This window comes from Calidris pugnax, unplaced genomic scaffold (assembly GCF_001431845.1).
Source record: "Calidris pugnax isolate Ruff unplaced genomic scaffold, ASM143184v1 scaffold41, whole genome shotgun sequence".
Lineage (NCBI taxonomy): Eukaryota > Metazoa > Chordata > Aves > Charadriiformes > Scolopacidae > Calidris > Calidris pugnax.
Window position 1 is genome coordinate 28635192 of NW_015094509.1, and position 17593 is coordinate 28652784.

A 17593-nucleotide genomic window follows, 5' to 3' on the forward strand; every position below is an offset into this window, starting at 1 on the left:
TATTTTGGTAATGTAGAAAGGTTTATTTCCCAATTAAAAGCCAAATTTGGGGTGAAATTGCTTCCAGCACACAAAAGAATTTGGCCGTTTTAATTACCATGGACTTGTAGAGTTTTTAGTGAGTCTCATTCCACAAACAAAAGACCCTCAGGATCTCTAAAGGCACAACTGTAGATGTTAAGGGGATAGAAAACTATCTTCTAATTTCTTCTGAAATGAAGATTAAAATGGCTTAGTGTTGGTCATTTGCAAATTTCAGTGTAAACGATAAGTTATAAATTCCACACAAGAGGATCTATGAAATAATCTTTCCCATATGCTAAACTAAGGCTAAATGGGTCACATTGGCTTATACTGGTGTAAAGAAATACAATTTTCAGCTCCATGAGTCATCGGGAGCCATGGTTATCGCTTCCAACAAAAGGCAGAAAGCACCTAGCTTTCTATTTGATTTTAGCAGAGCTCTAATTCTCCACACCATGACCCTCAGAAGCAAGGTCTGAGGCACTGAACAACCACTCACCCTAATTTTTCAGCCAGGCCTGGAAAGACTTCATAAACTACCCTTAAATGTCATAACCAGCTCTTCCTGCTGGTTTTCCTCAGCCAACAGCCCAGAGCCCCAGTCTGTATGAATAAAAGTGGCTACAAGGCGATGGCCGAACACCAGCATAAATTTACAACACTTCAGCTCCTGAGTGATTTACGCTGTCCTTGAAATGCATCTTGGAAATGTCAAGTATCTGCTACATATGTATGCGCTGAAAAACGGTTATCACCCTGCCAGAGGTTTACCACGCCTGCCAGGATACATCTTCCAGGGATTTCAAATTCAAACGCTGTCCTACGTACACCTATTGGAAAATAGGACATCCTACCAGAGAGTAAGGTACCTCGTATCATCTGCTCCGTGCTAAATGGCAGAGTGCAGAAATATTAGCACTTTAGCAGATGCAAAGTGATTTAACATTCTCTCTTATAGAGAAAAGTGGTCTCAAATTATTGGTATTTACCACAGGAGAAGAGTTAGTATATGATGGAGGGAGGGATGAAGACAGGCTGGGGGAGCTGGGATTGTTCAGCCTGGAGAAGAGAAGGCTCCAGGGAGACCTTATAGTGGCCTTTCAATACCTGAAGGGTGCCTATAGAAGAGCTGGGGAGGGACTCTTTGCCAGGAAGGGTAATGATAGGACAAGGGGAAACGGTTTTAAATTGGAAGAAAAAAGATTCAGATTAGATCTCAGGAAGAAATTCTTTCCTGTGAGGGTGCTGAGACACTGGAACAGGTTGCCCAGGGAAGTTGTGGATGCCCCATCCCTGGAAGTGTTCAAGACCAGGCTGGATGGAGCTTTAAGCAACCTGCTCTAGTGGGAGGTGTCCCTGCCCAGGGCAGGGGGGTTGGAACTCAATGATCTTTGAGGTCCCTTCCAACCCTAACCATTTTACGACTCTGTGATTCTAAACAAGAAGAGCAAGGCCAGTGGTCTACAGAACACCATGACCTTAAAATTGGGGCCTACAAGGCAATTAAGGGTAGTAATGCTATGCAATTTCAGCAGCCAGGGTAGTTTATAATAAAGCTTCATTAGACTTAGAACAACGAACTGATGACAGGGTATATAGCTGGGATGAACACAGAAGTCAGAGGCTGCTTTGGAAGTGAGTGGGAAGTGGAACTGATTATCACCGATTCAGAAATACCCCAGCGTGCCCTTCCTGCATGGGCTGAGCCCTGTAGTGACATGTAACTCCATGTCTCAACAAGTGGCTGAAAGCAAGGGAGCCAAGAGAAGATTTCCCAATTCATCAGGAACCAATAAGAACATAAATGTACCCATTCACATAATAGCCTCCTCTGAGATCACTTAGGAAACTTAACCAAATGAGAGACTTTGCAGACCACATTCAACTGAACGTGGATATTAAATCTGCTACATTTAGGTACTCAGGGACCACTCTCAAGATGTGTTCATTTTCTGTAGATGTCCCAACTGAGACACATAACTCAGGAGAGTTTAGTTAAGGATCTCGTTGAATGATTTCCCAGCCCCGTTTGCATTAGCCTATCTGACAACAGACTCTTTGGCTGTGCCATTCAGGCAGCCAGATTGGAAGAGGACATGAATGGAAGGATGCTGATGGACCCTCTCAACAGCTCCTTCTCAAAGTGGCAAGTGGGGTCCCCCAGGAATATATACTGGCCCCAACAGTGTTTAACATCTTCATCTTTAACATCCCTTCATAAGGGATCTGGAAGATGGGGTCAAATGTACCCTGCTGTAGCTTACTGATGGTACCAAATTGAGTGTGGAAGTGGACACTTTGAGAGAGCCAACCTGCAGGAAGACCTGGATAGGCTGGAAGAGGCATCTAACAAGAACCTTATGAAGTTCAACAAGGATAAGTGAAAGGACTTGCACCTGGGAAAACATAATCCAGGAGTGCAGTACAGGCTGGGATCTACCTGGCTGGGGAGCAGCTCTGTGGGAAAAGGACCTGGGTGGTCCTGGTGGACAACAGGCTCAATATGAGTCAACAGTGGCTGCTGGGGCAAAGAGAGCCAACAGGATGCTGGGCTGCATCAAGAAGGGCATCACCAGCAGAGATAATGAAGTCATTATCCCACCCTACTCAGTGCTTGTCAGACCACACCTGGAACACTGTGTTCAGATTTGGTCCCTGCTATACAAAAATGATGTGCATGGGCTGGGGAGGGTCTAGAGAAGGGCCACCAAGATGATCAGAGGACTGGGAGACCTGGTCTATGAGGAAAGACTGAGAGAACTGGGTTTGTTGAGCCTTGAGAAAAGGCGGCTTAGGGAAGACCTTATCACTGTGTACCAGTACTTAAAGGGTGGCCACAAAGAAGATGGAGACTCCCTTTTTACAAGGAAAAGATGAGGAGCAACAGATACAAGTTACTCCAGGGGAGATTCCAAATGGAAACAAGAGGAAAATTTTTCACAATGAGAGCAACTAGCCATTGGAATAATCTCCCCAGGGAAGAGGTAGATTCTCCAACATTGGACACTTTTAAGATTCGGCAGGACTTTCTCTTTGAGCAAGTGGGATTTGCTGAGCAAACATAGATTTTTATATATTTGATCTGGACAATGAGATAGAGGACTGGTAAAGTAGTTGCTGTGTCTTTGCTGCTGTAATCTTAAAATAGGTGGCCGGTATGTGATCCTGGAATTTTTTCCCATTTTAGGGAGTTGAGGAGGTTCCAGATACACTGGCAGAAGGTTGGTTCTAAAACTGTCCAGCAGAGGAAGAAACATGACGCTTTTAAAAGTGCAAAGTGTTTTCAGAACAACGTGGGTCTTTCCTTGTGGTGAGAAATGTGATGGAGCAGCAAACAGTGATATAAATGGCGAAAGTTGAACTCGAGCAATTTAGATGAGGGATGTAGATATTGCATGTTATTTTGGCATAACTAGTAAAGTTGCATACATAGGTAGGACAGAAAAACAGCTCTTCTAAAAGAAAAACAGAACAGCATTTTCTTTTGCCATGGGCAAAAAAAAAAAAAAAGGAAGAAACTATTATTCAGGTCATCTTTATTCTCTCTTACAAGACAAACAGAAGCCTACGGAGGCAGACAAATATGCACTTGCCTTCATCAGGTACTAATACAAATACTAGCAGTGGTGGTGTTGACACTTTCTTCAGAGGAACCGGGGATTTGAGGACTCTCTTCTCTTTAACACTAGTTATAAAATTGATTTCCTGGAACTATGTCTATTTATCCCAGTACAGCCAATGAAAGAACAAGCTTGCACATGTGAAATAGCGATGTTAAGTGTGAAACACTGGGAATGTTTCAATCTGTTGAGGCACTTGTAGTTCAGTTGAGTGGCCACCTGTGAGCATGAGAAGTAGTGACTGTAGCTCTAACCATCACCCCCAACATAAGTTACTTCTTATTGTACTAAATCCTTAATCCTTGCCTTGGATGCTTTGGCTGAAGAGCCCTTTTGTTGCCATGAGAGTCAAGTTTAGAAGTAGAGATGACCCTCTTCTAGCCATCTTGAGATCTTGCTAACCCCAAAGTTACCATCAACGCACTCCAGAACCTCCTGGATTATTTATGTCCTGCTGTGTTGTCCCTCTAACAGATATCGGGGTGGTTAAGTCCCCCTCTGAAGACCAGGGCCTGCCAACGTGAGGCTGTCTGCAGGCTATAGAGGGCCTTATCCACTTCGCCCATCCTCTTTTTATTCCTAACTCATAAACTCTCTATCAACACCTCATCCATCCCCAGGCAGGACTCCATGCTCTCCAGCTGCTCTCTCATGTAAAGGGCAACTCATCATCTTCCTGTCCTGTCCTTCCTAAAGATCCTGTACCCTTCCAATGCAACACTACAGTCATGGGAGTCATCCCACTATGTCTCCGCGATACAAAGTCGTAGCCCTGCACCTTCACACAGATCTCTAACTCTTCAAGTTTATTCCCCATACTGTGTGCATTAGTGTACAGGCACTTTAGAGATGCACCCCAGCACGTTGAGTTCCTGGAGAGGGTTTAGGGTATTTGTCCACAAGGTGCCTTCTAGACACCTTGCTGTCTATGTGCAAGTGCTAGAGGTGACCATGCCCAAGGACCCCTTGCAATGCCATGCCACTCCATGTCCCTTATTCAGCAGTCCTGTCCTTTGTTCCCAACACAGGACTGCTGGTCGCTCTGTCCATCCCTCATCATTCCCAGTTTAAAGCCCTCCTTATGAGGTCAGCCATCCTATTGGCAAAAATAGCTTTGCCCTGCTTTTGAGGTGGATCCCACCTCTCACAAGCAGATGGTGATCAGCAAACAGGGTCATGCGGTTACAGAACCCCAAATCATGTTTCCAACACCAATTCCACAACCAGTTATTGATTTCTTCTATTAGTGTCCTCCTCTTCCCACCCTTTCCTCTCACCAGCACCTTATATGGTGAAGCTGCATAGGGATGCTTTTTCCAAGAGCTCCTGCAAGACTGGGTTGAAAAGGCTCTTTTTACAGATTCAAAGGTAATCTAATCACTGGCTTGTTTTGGCTTCGAGGGCTCAGACTCACTGATACTGTAATGGTTAGTTAAATATTTATGTCAAAGAGATGGCATGAGGATAAACACAGGAATGGGGCTTATTTGCAGAAGACAAAAAATAACAGAGATATGCTGCCCCGAGTCTCAATTTCCCCTTCTTCTGCTTCCCCCTTGCATGACAGAAATTGCTCTCTACCATCGAAAGTGTTAATGAAGGAACTGGCCCATATACCAGCAAAACCACGTTTGGGTTTTTGTAAGAATTATGGGTTACTCTGCCTGTGCCACGCATAGACCAGACTAGCTCTTCCCATTAATTCTCCCCAGCTCAGGTGAACCAGAGAGTAGTTTGTTCTACAACCCTGGGAGAACTTTCGCATTCCCTGGATATATATCTTTTCCCCTTGTTTTCTAAGTAAGCAGACACAGAGCTTTCATTTCATGCATGTACGAGGAATGCATTAAAAAAAATGAAACAAGTGCCAAAAGAACTGTCTCTTATCATCATTACGTCTGAATTTTCACTGTGGGGGTTTCAACTCCCTTTGCCTCCTGATTCTCAATCTCACTTACTTCTGTGTAATACGAATGTCAAAAGAATAACAGTGGGACCTTTCGGCAATCGGTTGGGAAGACACCTTGAGTGGCTGCCAGGCTGAAAAGATGCTCCTAAAGAAATTATTAAAAATCTGCTGCAGTGAAATAGGAAGAAGAAAGGCCGTGGCGGATATAACAGCAACGAAAGCCTTATGCTGGCTCAAAGACAAAACGTCCTACTTAGTCTAACTGTTTCTCACAGGCAAGTTAATACTGGGGTCACCCCTGTGCATGGGCAACATCTTAAAATAATAAATATTGCCTTCAGAAAAGGAGTTGCGAGGAACTTGAAGCTAGCTGATGTATGTTGTCATGTCCCTCAAGGCATTAACATCTGATGTGCTTTTAGGAGATGAATCAGGCTCCAAAATTATCCATGTAAAAAAAAAAAAAAGAGCTTCCAAACAAGCATAAATAATAACAATAATAATAGTAAATAATAAGAAAAAAAGAAGTAATAAACAGTTGGGTTTAGATATCACCTTGATTTTTTTCTGCACCTGTGAACCTGAGTGGTGTTTCTCAGTGGGATGCAGGTATCTCATTTCAGTGTGAAAGGAGATATCTGATGCTAATGGAAACTTGCAAAGGTATGAGCTTGGCAAAGAAATCCAGAGTGATTAATAAACCACAGAGAAGAGTTCCTTCCTTTATGATCTACATACGGCTGTCTTAGGGCTTGATCCAACTCCCAGGAGCTCCAGTGAGAACTCCAGCTGAGCGCTACTGGTTAGAAATATCTCCACAAATCTTGCTTCTCTGGAGTTTAGGTCCCTCAATGTGACTTTACGACAGTTAGCTCTCAAACTTGGAAGCAGACAGTTGCTTCTGAAGCACTGCAGAATGTTATCATACACAAAATGAGACATACAGCAGAAAAAAAGACTGTCCTTAGCTGCATCAGAAGACAGCAGTGAGAAAGACAAGGGTCAGAGGAAAGTTAAAAAGAGCAGTTCTACAGTGTTTTTTCCCTCTATTCACAAAGAGTGGTGGTTGTCAGTGAGGAGCTGTTGCTAAAGATAATAATTGGGGTTACTCTTCTCTCTTTTCTCAAGTTTTCTCCCGGCCATTGGCAGCTGGAGAGCAAGAGGAGGTCAACTAACCAGTAGAAGCTCCAGACTATGCATGTGACCACATCCTGATGTTAGGCTACTGTAAGTTTAATAAAACAAACCCTGCAACACGGAAAGAAAATTCCATTTAGGAGAAGCAAGCTGCTTAATTTTCTCCTCCACCATCAATAATCATAACAATAATTGCCACTACTATTTTTTTTTCTAATTACAGCTCCAGGTAGAAAGGAAGAATTGATCTCTTTCCAGTTAATGTTATATATTCTCCAGCTTCCTTTTTACAGTCGAAAGGGAATGGATTAATCTCACTGAGAATTCTATTTTACGCCAAATAGATCAGCTAACTAGCCTTAATATAAGAACCCTATTGCACGGGGCAGCTTGTTGGATCAAAACTCCACTGGATGGAATGCCCAGAACACAGGAAAAGTAATTCCAGCACCAACAAACAGCTGCTCATAAAGGGAACACACAACGTCTTACAGGAATGTGGCAGGAGGGTAAGAAAGCCCAGTCTTTAAGAGTGGTACCTACCTATTGTGTCTCCTTGCTCATGCACCATGGAGGCCAGGTCTTTAATGATCTGGTTCACATCCAACATGTCGCTCTGAAAAGACAGTGAGTCTAACGTTAATGATGAATGGGTAATACCCAAGCATAAAAGACATGTTCCACAGTCAAGCTTTGCAACTGGAAAAAAAACCAAAAAAACCACACCAAAGCCAGAAAACCTTGACTGTGTAGAATTAAAAGAAAAAGTTATAATGTTTCTATAGTAAATTGAAATTCCCCTTAAACAAAGCCACGGTTTGCTGGATCTAAATTAGCCATTTGACTCCAACTTTCTATAGAAACAAGCAGAATGATAAGATTACACAGTTGCTTTTCAGAATTGTGGAGGACTAAGAGAGGAAAAAAACCAACAATAAAATAAGCAGCAAACCCTTCTATTTCTGAAAAAAAGTTGTTTCTGATGCAGACCATTCATCCCAGAGTGCAGATTCTTTAGACAGGAAAAGGCCATCTTTCAGGATATCAACTATCTGATAAATTACTATTCTCAAACTGATGGGGATATGATCAAAAACTCACTGAATTTGAAATCTCATTGGTAAGGCAATAAGGAAAGACCTGTCTGATGAATGGATTCATTTATGTATTTTCAAGAGTAAAAAAAAAAAAAAAAAAAAGAGTAACTAGATTCAGCGCTGAAATTTTCTTAGCTAAAACCCAGCAAATTCCAGTGAGCTGCAATAGTTTCAGTAGTTCCTTTTCTTTCTTGAACTGAGGAGCCCAGAACTGGGCATGGTACTCCAGATGTGGCCTCACCAGGGCAGATTAGAGGGGGAGGATGACCTCCCTCAACCTGCTGGCCACATTCTTTCTAAGGTACCCCAGGAGACCATTGGTCTTCTTGGACACAAGGGCACATTGTTGTCTTATGGGCAACTTATTGTCCACCAGGACTCCCAGGTCTCTCCCTGCAGAGCTGCTTTCCAGTAGATCAACCCCTAACCTGTAGTGGTGCATGGGGTTATTCCTCCCTGGGTGCAGGACCCTACGCTTGCCCTTGTTGAACTTCATTAGGTTCCTCTCTGCCCAGCTCTCTAAACCTCCCCAGGTCTTGCTGGATGGTAGCATATCTTGCTGACGGTGACACAGATTCCTAAGAATCTGCTTCTCCTGAGGCTAATTGCACAGTAATTCATTTATCTGCTTGGGTCCTGTTGCAACTCAGTCCATCATGTCAATAGTTCCATTTTCTTCCACCCTACTTTTAAAGACCGCAGCTTCCTTAATGGCAAATTTAGAAAATGGTGCAAAAAGAATCCACGCCCTTCTACTGGAGTTTGTTCTGAGAGTGTAAGTGGTGTAACATTTAATCATATAATGCAATAGAATAGCATTAATTTGCAATGAAACCTAGGAGTCCCACTGTGAATTCTAGAACACACCAAATTTTTGAGTAACTGAAGAAGTAGGAGAAACAAAAGGTTTACAAGTTGTGATGAATTATAATAAAACAAAACCAAAAAAAACCCCAAAGACTGGGTAATGCATCACAAAATGAACTTCATTCATTGACTTGTCAAGTACAATGAAGCTTTAATTATGTATGGTATTATTCATAACTTGTAAATACTGCAGAATATTTTGTAAAAGCAATGAAGTTTAAGTAACTTGAGATTGCTCTTGAGCACTGTGGTAGTAAATCATTGCCAGGAAACGAGGAGAAATTAGCTGTGATTTTTTGGGATGGGGGAGTTGCTTCTGTTTTTTTTGTAAGAATCTTTAAAAGGAGAAAGCTAAAGTTTAGCAAAATGCTAAGAACTGAGAATTAACTTTAAAGTGTTATTCTGCTCTCATTTAACTGGTTAGTAAAAGATGATTAAGGAGAAATTAAACAAATAATAATACTAAAAAAGCCCAGAATTTTCATTTGTCTCTCCTGGCTAAATTGCCACTGACATCAGCCTTTGGTTTCTGTTACTTAAAACATAAACAAAATTCTTTCTACCCTTCAGTCGGTTTTTTTGGTTCTCCTTATTTTACAGCACTTTAAGTGAAAGTAGCTTAAGACTCATGAACTTATTTTTGCATGTACAAAAGATAGAGGTTATTGCAATATATTGAATTATACACGCCCCTTCCAAGTATTTCCATTCATTGGAATAAAACAAGTGGGCCAACTGGTGTGAGGAAGATTAGATGATATCTTGTTAACGTTCCTCCGCGGGTAAGAAACACAGCAGCACAAGGCAGCAGCACTCGCTGGGTCGGGCAGGAAGGAAAGAAAAAATAAATAAAAAAGTCGGTTGCCCAAAGAGATCGAGCCATGGTTATAACTCGATAGAAGGCTGTTAAAAAAAACCTGTGGGTACCCAAACAGAGGCCACGCACAAACATGCAGGAATCCAGGCAACTGGCTGCAGTGAGTGCTGGAACCTTGGGACAGAGGATGGTGGAGACAACACCCGTGTTAGGTGTGAGCAGATCCACCATCTGCTTAACATGGTGGCTGAACTGAAGGAAGAGGTGAAGAGACTAAGGTCTGTAAGGGAATGTGAAAGGGAGTTAGATTTGTGGTCTCAGGCTCTGCAGACCCCCTTAGCAGAGGGAGATGAACAGTGGGGAATGGACACAGGTGCCTGGAGAGGCAAGGGAAACCCCTCACAGCCCCCCTCACCTTTCCAGCTGCCCTTGCACAACAAGTATGGGGCACTGGAGGTTGAAGGTGATGAGAAGGTGGAAGAAACACCATCTCAGGGGTTGCCTATAGCAAATCAGTTCCCCTCACACCAGAACTAGTACCCTAAAAAAACCAGGGATTCACCTGAGGGCACTGAAGGAGCTGGCGGAAGTGCTTGAGGAGCCATATTCTATCATTGACCAGCAGTCCTGGCAAACTGGGGAGGTCCCAGCTGACTGGCGTCTGGCAAATAATGATCCAGGGAACTCCAGGCCTGTCAGTCTGACCTCAGTGCCTGGGAAGGCCATGGAACAGATCATCGCGAGTGCCATTGTGCAGCGCATGAAGGACACCCACGCGATCAGGCCCAGCCAGCATGGATTCACGAGGGGCAGGTCCTGCTTGACAAACCTGATCTCCTTCTATGACAAAGTGACCCACTTGCTGGATGAAGGAAAGGCTGTGGATGTTGTTTATGTGGACATTAGCAAGGCCTTTGATACAGTCTCCCACAGTATCCTCCTGGAGAAACTGGATGCTTATGGCTTAGATGGGAATACTGTCCTCTGGATTAAAAGCTGGCTGAAGGCCGGGCCCAGAGAGTGGTGGTGAATGGAGTCAAATCCAGGTGGCAGCTGGTCACAAGTGGTGTCCCACAGGGCTCAGTACTGGGACCCGTTCTCTTTAACATCTTTATCAATGATCTGGACGAGGGGATCGAGTGCACCCTCAGTAAATTTGCAGATGACACCAAGTTGGGTGGGAGTGTCGACCTGCTGGTGGGTAGAAAGACCTTGCAGAAGGATCTGGACAGGCTGGATGGATGGGCTGAGACCAACGGGATGGGTTTCAATAAGGCCAAGTGTCGGGTCCTGCACTTGGGTCACACCAACCTCCTGCAGCGCTACAGGCTGGGGGCAGAGTGGCTGGAGCTGCCGGGCAGAGAAGGACTAGATGATCTTAAAAGTCCCCAACCTAGGCAATTCTGTGATATATCGACTCCTATAGGATCCTCCTCAGCTAATTACCTGCAAAGGAGCTGAGCTGTGTGTCTGCTGATCCCTGGATATTATAACAACGAGGGAAGAATGAGAAAGGAAATTCAATACAGTATATGAAAAGAATATCTGTTTCAGATTTACCATTTATATCCAGGTACTTGGGATGAAACAGCCATCTGCTGCTGCAGAGTATAGATCCTTTTCATAACATTCTAACAGCACTTAAAATTATTGTTCAGCAAATATGCATTCCTTAAAAGCCAGCCACTGAGCTGTTTGGAAGGAGAAAATGTGACTACTGTATTTAAGGAAAAACAAAAAGGGGCGAGTTGTAAAGCACAGAGCACAAAGCATTCTGACCTGAAGCAAGGAATCTGTTGAATAATTTAACCTGGCAATGTGAAGGTTGGAAGTCACCACATATGTAAGAAAAACAAAAGAAAAAAAAAAAAAAGAACAAAGAAAAATAGCCAGAAATAAAGACCTTCCATGATGGAATATACCTCGCAGCTATGTTCCTGTTCCTTCTTGCCAGGTTAGCTCCATCATGAAGTACCTCTGAACTCACCAGCCATCAGAGTTTGTTAGCAAAATCGGATTGTCTTTGGTTTCCCATGTTTGCACATACAATGTGGAATCCACAGTGAAATGCAGCTCCTCATAAATCCCTTTGACTCCCCAGAAACCAGGAGTACAAGAGCTGCTACTGTTCCAAAAGCACTGCCTCCCTGCCAGCTAATGAGGCTGGGCTTTCTTGGGTTTTAATCAACACCAGCCTTTCTTATCTGACAACAATTCACTCCCTACGTTCGGCAGCAAGAGGGAGACATTTAAATTTTTTCATCTAAATCCTCTTTTTTAAAATTTTTAATTTTTTTTTTCCCCAAAGGGGAAATTTATCATAGACATTAATATACAGGATTTTATGTCATCCATGCTGGAACAAAAAGGATTAAGACTAGTCATCGGTAAAACCAGAGATGGCATAAAGAAATGGCAGTAACTAAAGATGACTAAAACAAGCAGAGAAATAAATAAGTCATGTAGATGAGAAAACCGGAGAAAAGAAAGATTTTGGGATCCTAACGATCTGGGACATTAACTCTCACTAGGGAAATTTAGTTTGGAAACTTCTTAGCAGAAAGTACTAGGTTAAAAATGGCAGGACTATTTGAGTCTATAACCTGACTTGGTAAGTGAATAATGTCACCACAAAGTACTGAGATTTAAAAAAAAAAAAAAAAAAAAAATCTGAAAATCCAACTCTGGCACAGAAACTGCTGGAAATATGCATTTGCAGATAAACCAGAAAGCTACATCTCTCATTTTTTACTTTAACAAGACCACATTTTCAGCATTTTTTAAATTAATCTGGGAGCAAGTTGGGTTGTAAAACCCGGACATTGTCACCAAGATGGGAACAACCTAAGCATAAATCCCAGCAGCCCACTTCCCCATGGGATGAACGTTACTGAGGTATTTGCCAAGACAGCAAAAAAAGTAAACTTCCTCTCTCTTCCCCTGTCAGTGGGGGTGAAGATTTATCCACACTGAAAACTTCTAACATAGCCCTGACCTTAATGATGTTCTAAGGACACTTGTGTATTCCAGCCACGAGAACGGCGTTAAATAAACCAGAGAGGGGAAACACGCTCTCCTCAGAAGGACACGGAACAAGCAGGTGCTGTCAATAATTTCTCTCTCCCATTTAGCCCAACCCCAGCATCCTTCATCAATGTCAGCTCGGGTCCTCAAGGGAAGAGTCACACTTATTTCTAAGAGCGTTTGGCTGAGGTTTGTATGAAAAATGGGATCAGAAATACCAGTGCTCGGTCCTATTCAGCACATGTGGGTTTGTGTCTACTCACAAACCATCCATATTTTTTTCGAAGGACTACAAATTAACTTCTGAACTAATTGCTGACACAGCATTCAGGAGAGGCTGAATTTTACAAGTGAGACCTCCTTCTGCCCCATAATCCACTCTGCAATACGCAGCCAGGAGAGCTATAAAAAAAACCCCAAAACCCTGAAGGTGATTCTGAAAGATGTAATATAACGTCCATGTGTGTATTGCTGTATATGGAAGAACTCCAAAACAAAATAAAGCAAAACAAAACCCTAGTGCTTGTTAACTTTGGAAAAAAAAACAACCAACCCAAAAACCAAAAAGGGAAAAAGAACCTCTTTGTAGCCTCTGGCATGTTTTACCAAAGAGATGCAGAGATGTTCCTTGTGTATCCTCTCATTTGCAACACCCTTGGCACAACTTCTACCCTATGGTCCAGCATGTGTGAACCAGAGATCCAGAGCACACAGAAAGATAAGCAAGACATGGTGTTCACAGGATCACAGAATGGTAGGGTCTGGAAGGGATCTTCAAAGATCATCTAGTCCAACCACCCTGCCAAAGCAGGGTCAACCAGAGCAGGCTGGACAGGAGCTCATCCAGGCAGGTTTGGAAGATCTCCAGAGAAGGAGACTCCACACCCTCTCTGAGCAGCCCGTTCCAGGGCTCTACCACCCTCCAAGTAAAGAAGTTTTCCCTCATGTTGAGATGGCATTTCCTGAGTTCCAATTCATGCCCACTGCCCCTTGTCCTGTCACCAGGCACCCCTGAGAAGAGTCTGGCCCCATCCTCTTGACACCTGCCCTTTAGATATTGCTCAGCATTGATGAGATCCCCTCTCAGTCTTCTCTTCTCCAGCCTCAACAGACCCAGGTCTCTCAGCCTTTCCTCATCAGAGAGGTCCTCCATGTGTTTGTCTATCCCCATTCCCTTCTGAAAGATCAGGAAAGGAAGGGAAAGGGAAAAAACAATATAGAAAGTGAGCAAGTTTCTCTGATGCTAAATGGGCAAAAACTAAATCTTGCTGCAACAGCCTTTCAACAAATATTTTTCTCTTGTCTATGGCTGGGTAGAAAAAAATGACATTCGATAAATCAAACTGATTCAGCCTAAGCAACAACAGACCAGCAGAAAATTGTTTTGAGGGCAGAAGCTATCCAGAACAGCAATTACAGACTGAGTTAGTTCTCCTCTGGGACTGCACAACAGCCAGTGCGGGGATTTTCTCGCTCCTTCTTGCTCACTGGTGTGTGTTTCCTCTCTATTTTGCTACCTCAGTGGTCAGTGTCAGCTCAGGAAGTGCAGGACCACACTGCATAATTAAAATAGTCGTGCCCAGCTTCAGCCTGCTAATCCACCATCTACCTGGGGACAGAAACACAACAGTAATACCGTTCCTGTCCACCAAAAGCCAGATAGAGAGGTGGGAGAAAGTGAGGCACCTCAAGCTCCTCAGGCAGAAGTGAGGCCATTGCAGAGGGCACCTCAAGAGGGATGAATAAAGAGAGATCCTGGAAACAGCCAGCTAGTAATATTATTCATTGTGCCCTAAGTGAGAAATAACCCAATGCCATGTTCAACCTACCATGCCATCTTAGGTTCAAATATTTGAGCAAATTTCTGTGTAATGTTGGGGGGCAAGGCTGGTGGGTGGGAAGACCAAATTACTCTGCATAGTTGAAGAAGCAGCAGAAACAACTTCTACTGCAGGAGTGGCAAGAGTGGAAAAGGTGGTAAAGTATTCACTTACCATAGAGTCAGAATGGTTTGGGTTGGAAGGGACCTTAAAGATCATCAAGTTCCAACCCCCCTGCCCTGGACAGGGACACCTCCCACCAGACCAGGTTGCTCAAAGCCCCATCCAGCCTGGCCTTGAACCCCTCCAGGGATGGGGCAGCCACAGCCTCTCTGGGCAACCTGTTCCAGTGTCTCACCACCCTCACAGTAAAGAGCTTCTTCCTAGTATCTAATCTAAATCTCCCCTCTTTCACTTTAAAACCATTACCTGTTGTCCTATCACTCTCCTCCTTGACTAAAAGTCCCTCCACACCTCTCCTGTAGGCCCTCTTTATGTACTGAAAGGTGCTGTAAGGTCTCCTGTCCACTCCCATGGTCTTCTCACAGATCAGATACACGTATGGCTACCATTTATTTTAATGGATTACTTGACTGAATTGGAGATAAGATGTCCAACTCACCTTCTCTACCACCCCCAGTGTGTTTCTTCCCCACCAGCAGCAATCTGAGCATAAGCAGGTATGATGGGCAGTTGGAAAACTCTTCTCCTGCTTCAAACTGCATTTGAAGACATCTCTTAACAGCCCATGTTAATAACAGGTATCATTATCACTGATACTACCTAAACATCGCTGTGAGATGTTTTAGTCTCTTTTAGCCACTTTCTACGCTACACCCTTTCTCTGAGCTTCACAACCCTGCATCTGGATAAAATCTCCTGCATACACGCATTTCTGTCACTGTCTCCTATGTCTTCTATCCCTCACTGTTTGCCTTTATGGAGATCGAAGATTGCTTAAGGCAGATATTTTCTTTCATTGGAAATTTATCATTTCCAAGGCAGCACTGAAGGTTGGGACCAGACTGTAGTCTCAGGAAAATATAATAATACAAATGACAGCAAGAGATTGTTTGCCCCTTTAAACCCCTTCAGATCTGGAAATCGGAGACGTGTTAATGGAGGAGGAGGTCATCAATAGCTCTGTTTTTAAGTAGGCATCCTCACTGTGCATTTGGGAAAATGTGTCGTTCAATAAAGTATCAAAGAACATGTAAAAAGCTCTTGTTACCGACCACGATTTTGAACTTCAAATTAATTTACATCCAAAATTTCATTTAAATTCAGCAGTTTGTAAAGGCATGTGACTTCATATATATGGATGCATATGTGAGTATTTATCCAGGCAAATATACACATGTGTTCTTGTGTACCACAAATACACCCACCTGTATAAATAGTAACATATGACAGTTATGTTATATATAGTAATATATGTAGATACACTAATAATTTTAAGATTTAACTTGCCCCAGGCATACACCAGGTGTTAAATGAGCATTTTAGGCTTGGCAGATTGCAGAGACACAAACACAGCCTATTTCTGTCTTACAGTAGCACAAAACAGACCTTAACTCTCAGGCTTTTTTTTTTTTTTCCCTGGCTAAACACTCTGGTGCAAGATAAGCACGAACGCTGATATGTTCTGATAACAGGCAAGCAAACAAACAAAAAATAAAACAAAAATTGCTTTCCCCTCGCTTAGTTTTGACAAGGAAAAGCTGCATTGCTTCCATTTTGCCCTCAAGTTAATGGCGTGATCATTTGATCGCAGAGCGAGGGCAAGACAGGCTCTCCTCGGAAAAAACTAGAGGCAACAATTGTATGGGGAATAAAGGAATTATGCAACAAAGTCAAGGTGCAGAGAAAACAGAGAAATGATTCAGAAATCATCCATGCTGAAGAAGGGTATGTGCATTTCCATATTCTGTGGTGCATCCCCCCTCCATCTCCACCGCTCTCCTCTTCCCCTGGACGTTCATAAAACCCCGGATAGTGAGCTGCCCACGAAGAGGGAAAGCTGAAGGGAGATCCACAAACCACGTAAATGAAGAGGGAAGTGATTTCATTACTCTCCTGGGTGCGAGGGAGAACATCAGCTCTGCTCTCCAAAAGGGAGCGTGTCACAATTTTATTTCCCTTTACTCGGTGTCTGATGTTACTGCGATTTGTTAACGCAGCTGGTGCCGGTCTCTGGGATATTATAATGCATATTTGGAAGCAATAACACCAAAAAATGCATTAGGCTGCTCACACCTGATACTTATTCTTTACACTCCTTAGGTTATATATTTATTTTGGCCGTGTTACAGAAAATATCTGCACCCACACTACAAATCCTACCTTTTGCTCTCCTACAATTAAGTTTCTCGCTGCTCTGCAACTAAGGAAAGATCGATATCCTTGTGTTTCCACCAACCCCTTGGGTTGCAGATGAAAGCCACTCATGCTAGAAATATTGCTTCTGTTTTCTGCTCTGCTAGAAAGGCTTTCGTGGGATTTTTGGCCAACTAACCTGTCCCAGCTTCCTGGAGTTGAGTTAAGGAGTCCATTCTGAGGTAAATTCACTTATGCTTATGGGATAATCAGATGGCACAACAATAAATGCATGAAAGACCCAAAGGGAATAAATACAAATAGAGATAATGAAACGCCTGACACTGTGGCCTTCATAGTCTAGAAATAAAAACACTCAGTGAAGAAGAAAGGTTCTCCCAAGAGAGAATATCCATTAGAAATCAGATCCAGGTTGCAGTTTAGGATGTGTGAAATTCGCCGGCCTGATACCGTGAGAGTGAAAATTACATACAACATGAGATGTAAAACTAAAAGCCACGACAACCGAAGAAGAAATGTCCACCCATAATTATCGAGGCTTTTGTCTGAGAAAAGGCTTTTATGAGCAACACGTTCTTCCTGCCAAAGCTGGACAATAAACACACCGCTCAGGTGCAATTGCCAAGGGCTGGTTGGTGGTGTGGGTACCTGCCCGCCAGGAACTATTAGTCTGTATTACACATTTATTTTGTATCAGCTTCCAAACCACTCCAATGAGCCACAGGGTCTCTTCAGCAACAAACTGCATAAAGTGAGATATATGGGTTCTTACAGTAACCCATAAAACCTTTTTATATACATATATATACACAATAGGAATGCTTGTTGGGGACACTCAGTCTTTCTTTATACAAAAAAAAAAAAAAAAAAAAAAAAAAAAAGGGCATTTAATTTTTACAGCTCCCTTTTTTTTTAGGTTTTCAGAAGAAGGTCTCCTGAGC

The 17593-nt window shown here is 43.0% G+C and overlaps 1 protein-coding gene across 6 annotated transcripts in view; it reads right to left on the bottom strand.

Annotated features, from left to right (window-relative positions):
- Positions 1–17593, bottom strand: part of TSNARE1 (t-SNARE domain containing 1) — a 474970-nt gene that overhangs the window by 170573 nt on the left and 286804 nt on the right. For all 6 annotated transcript variants that reach the window (XM_014965242.1, XM_014965244.1, XM_014965240.1 and 3 more), the window contains one exon: positions 7234–7306. In XM_014965242.1, coding sequence (XP_014820728.1) covers positions 7234–7306 — 73 coding nt within the window. The remainder of the gene's footprint in view (positions 1–7233; positions 7307–17593) is intronic.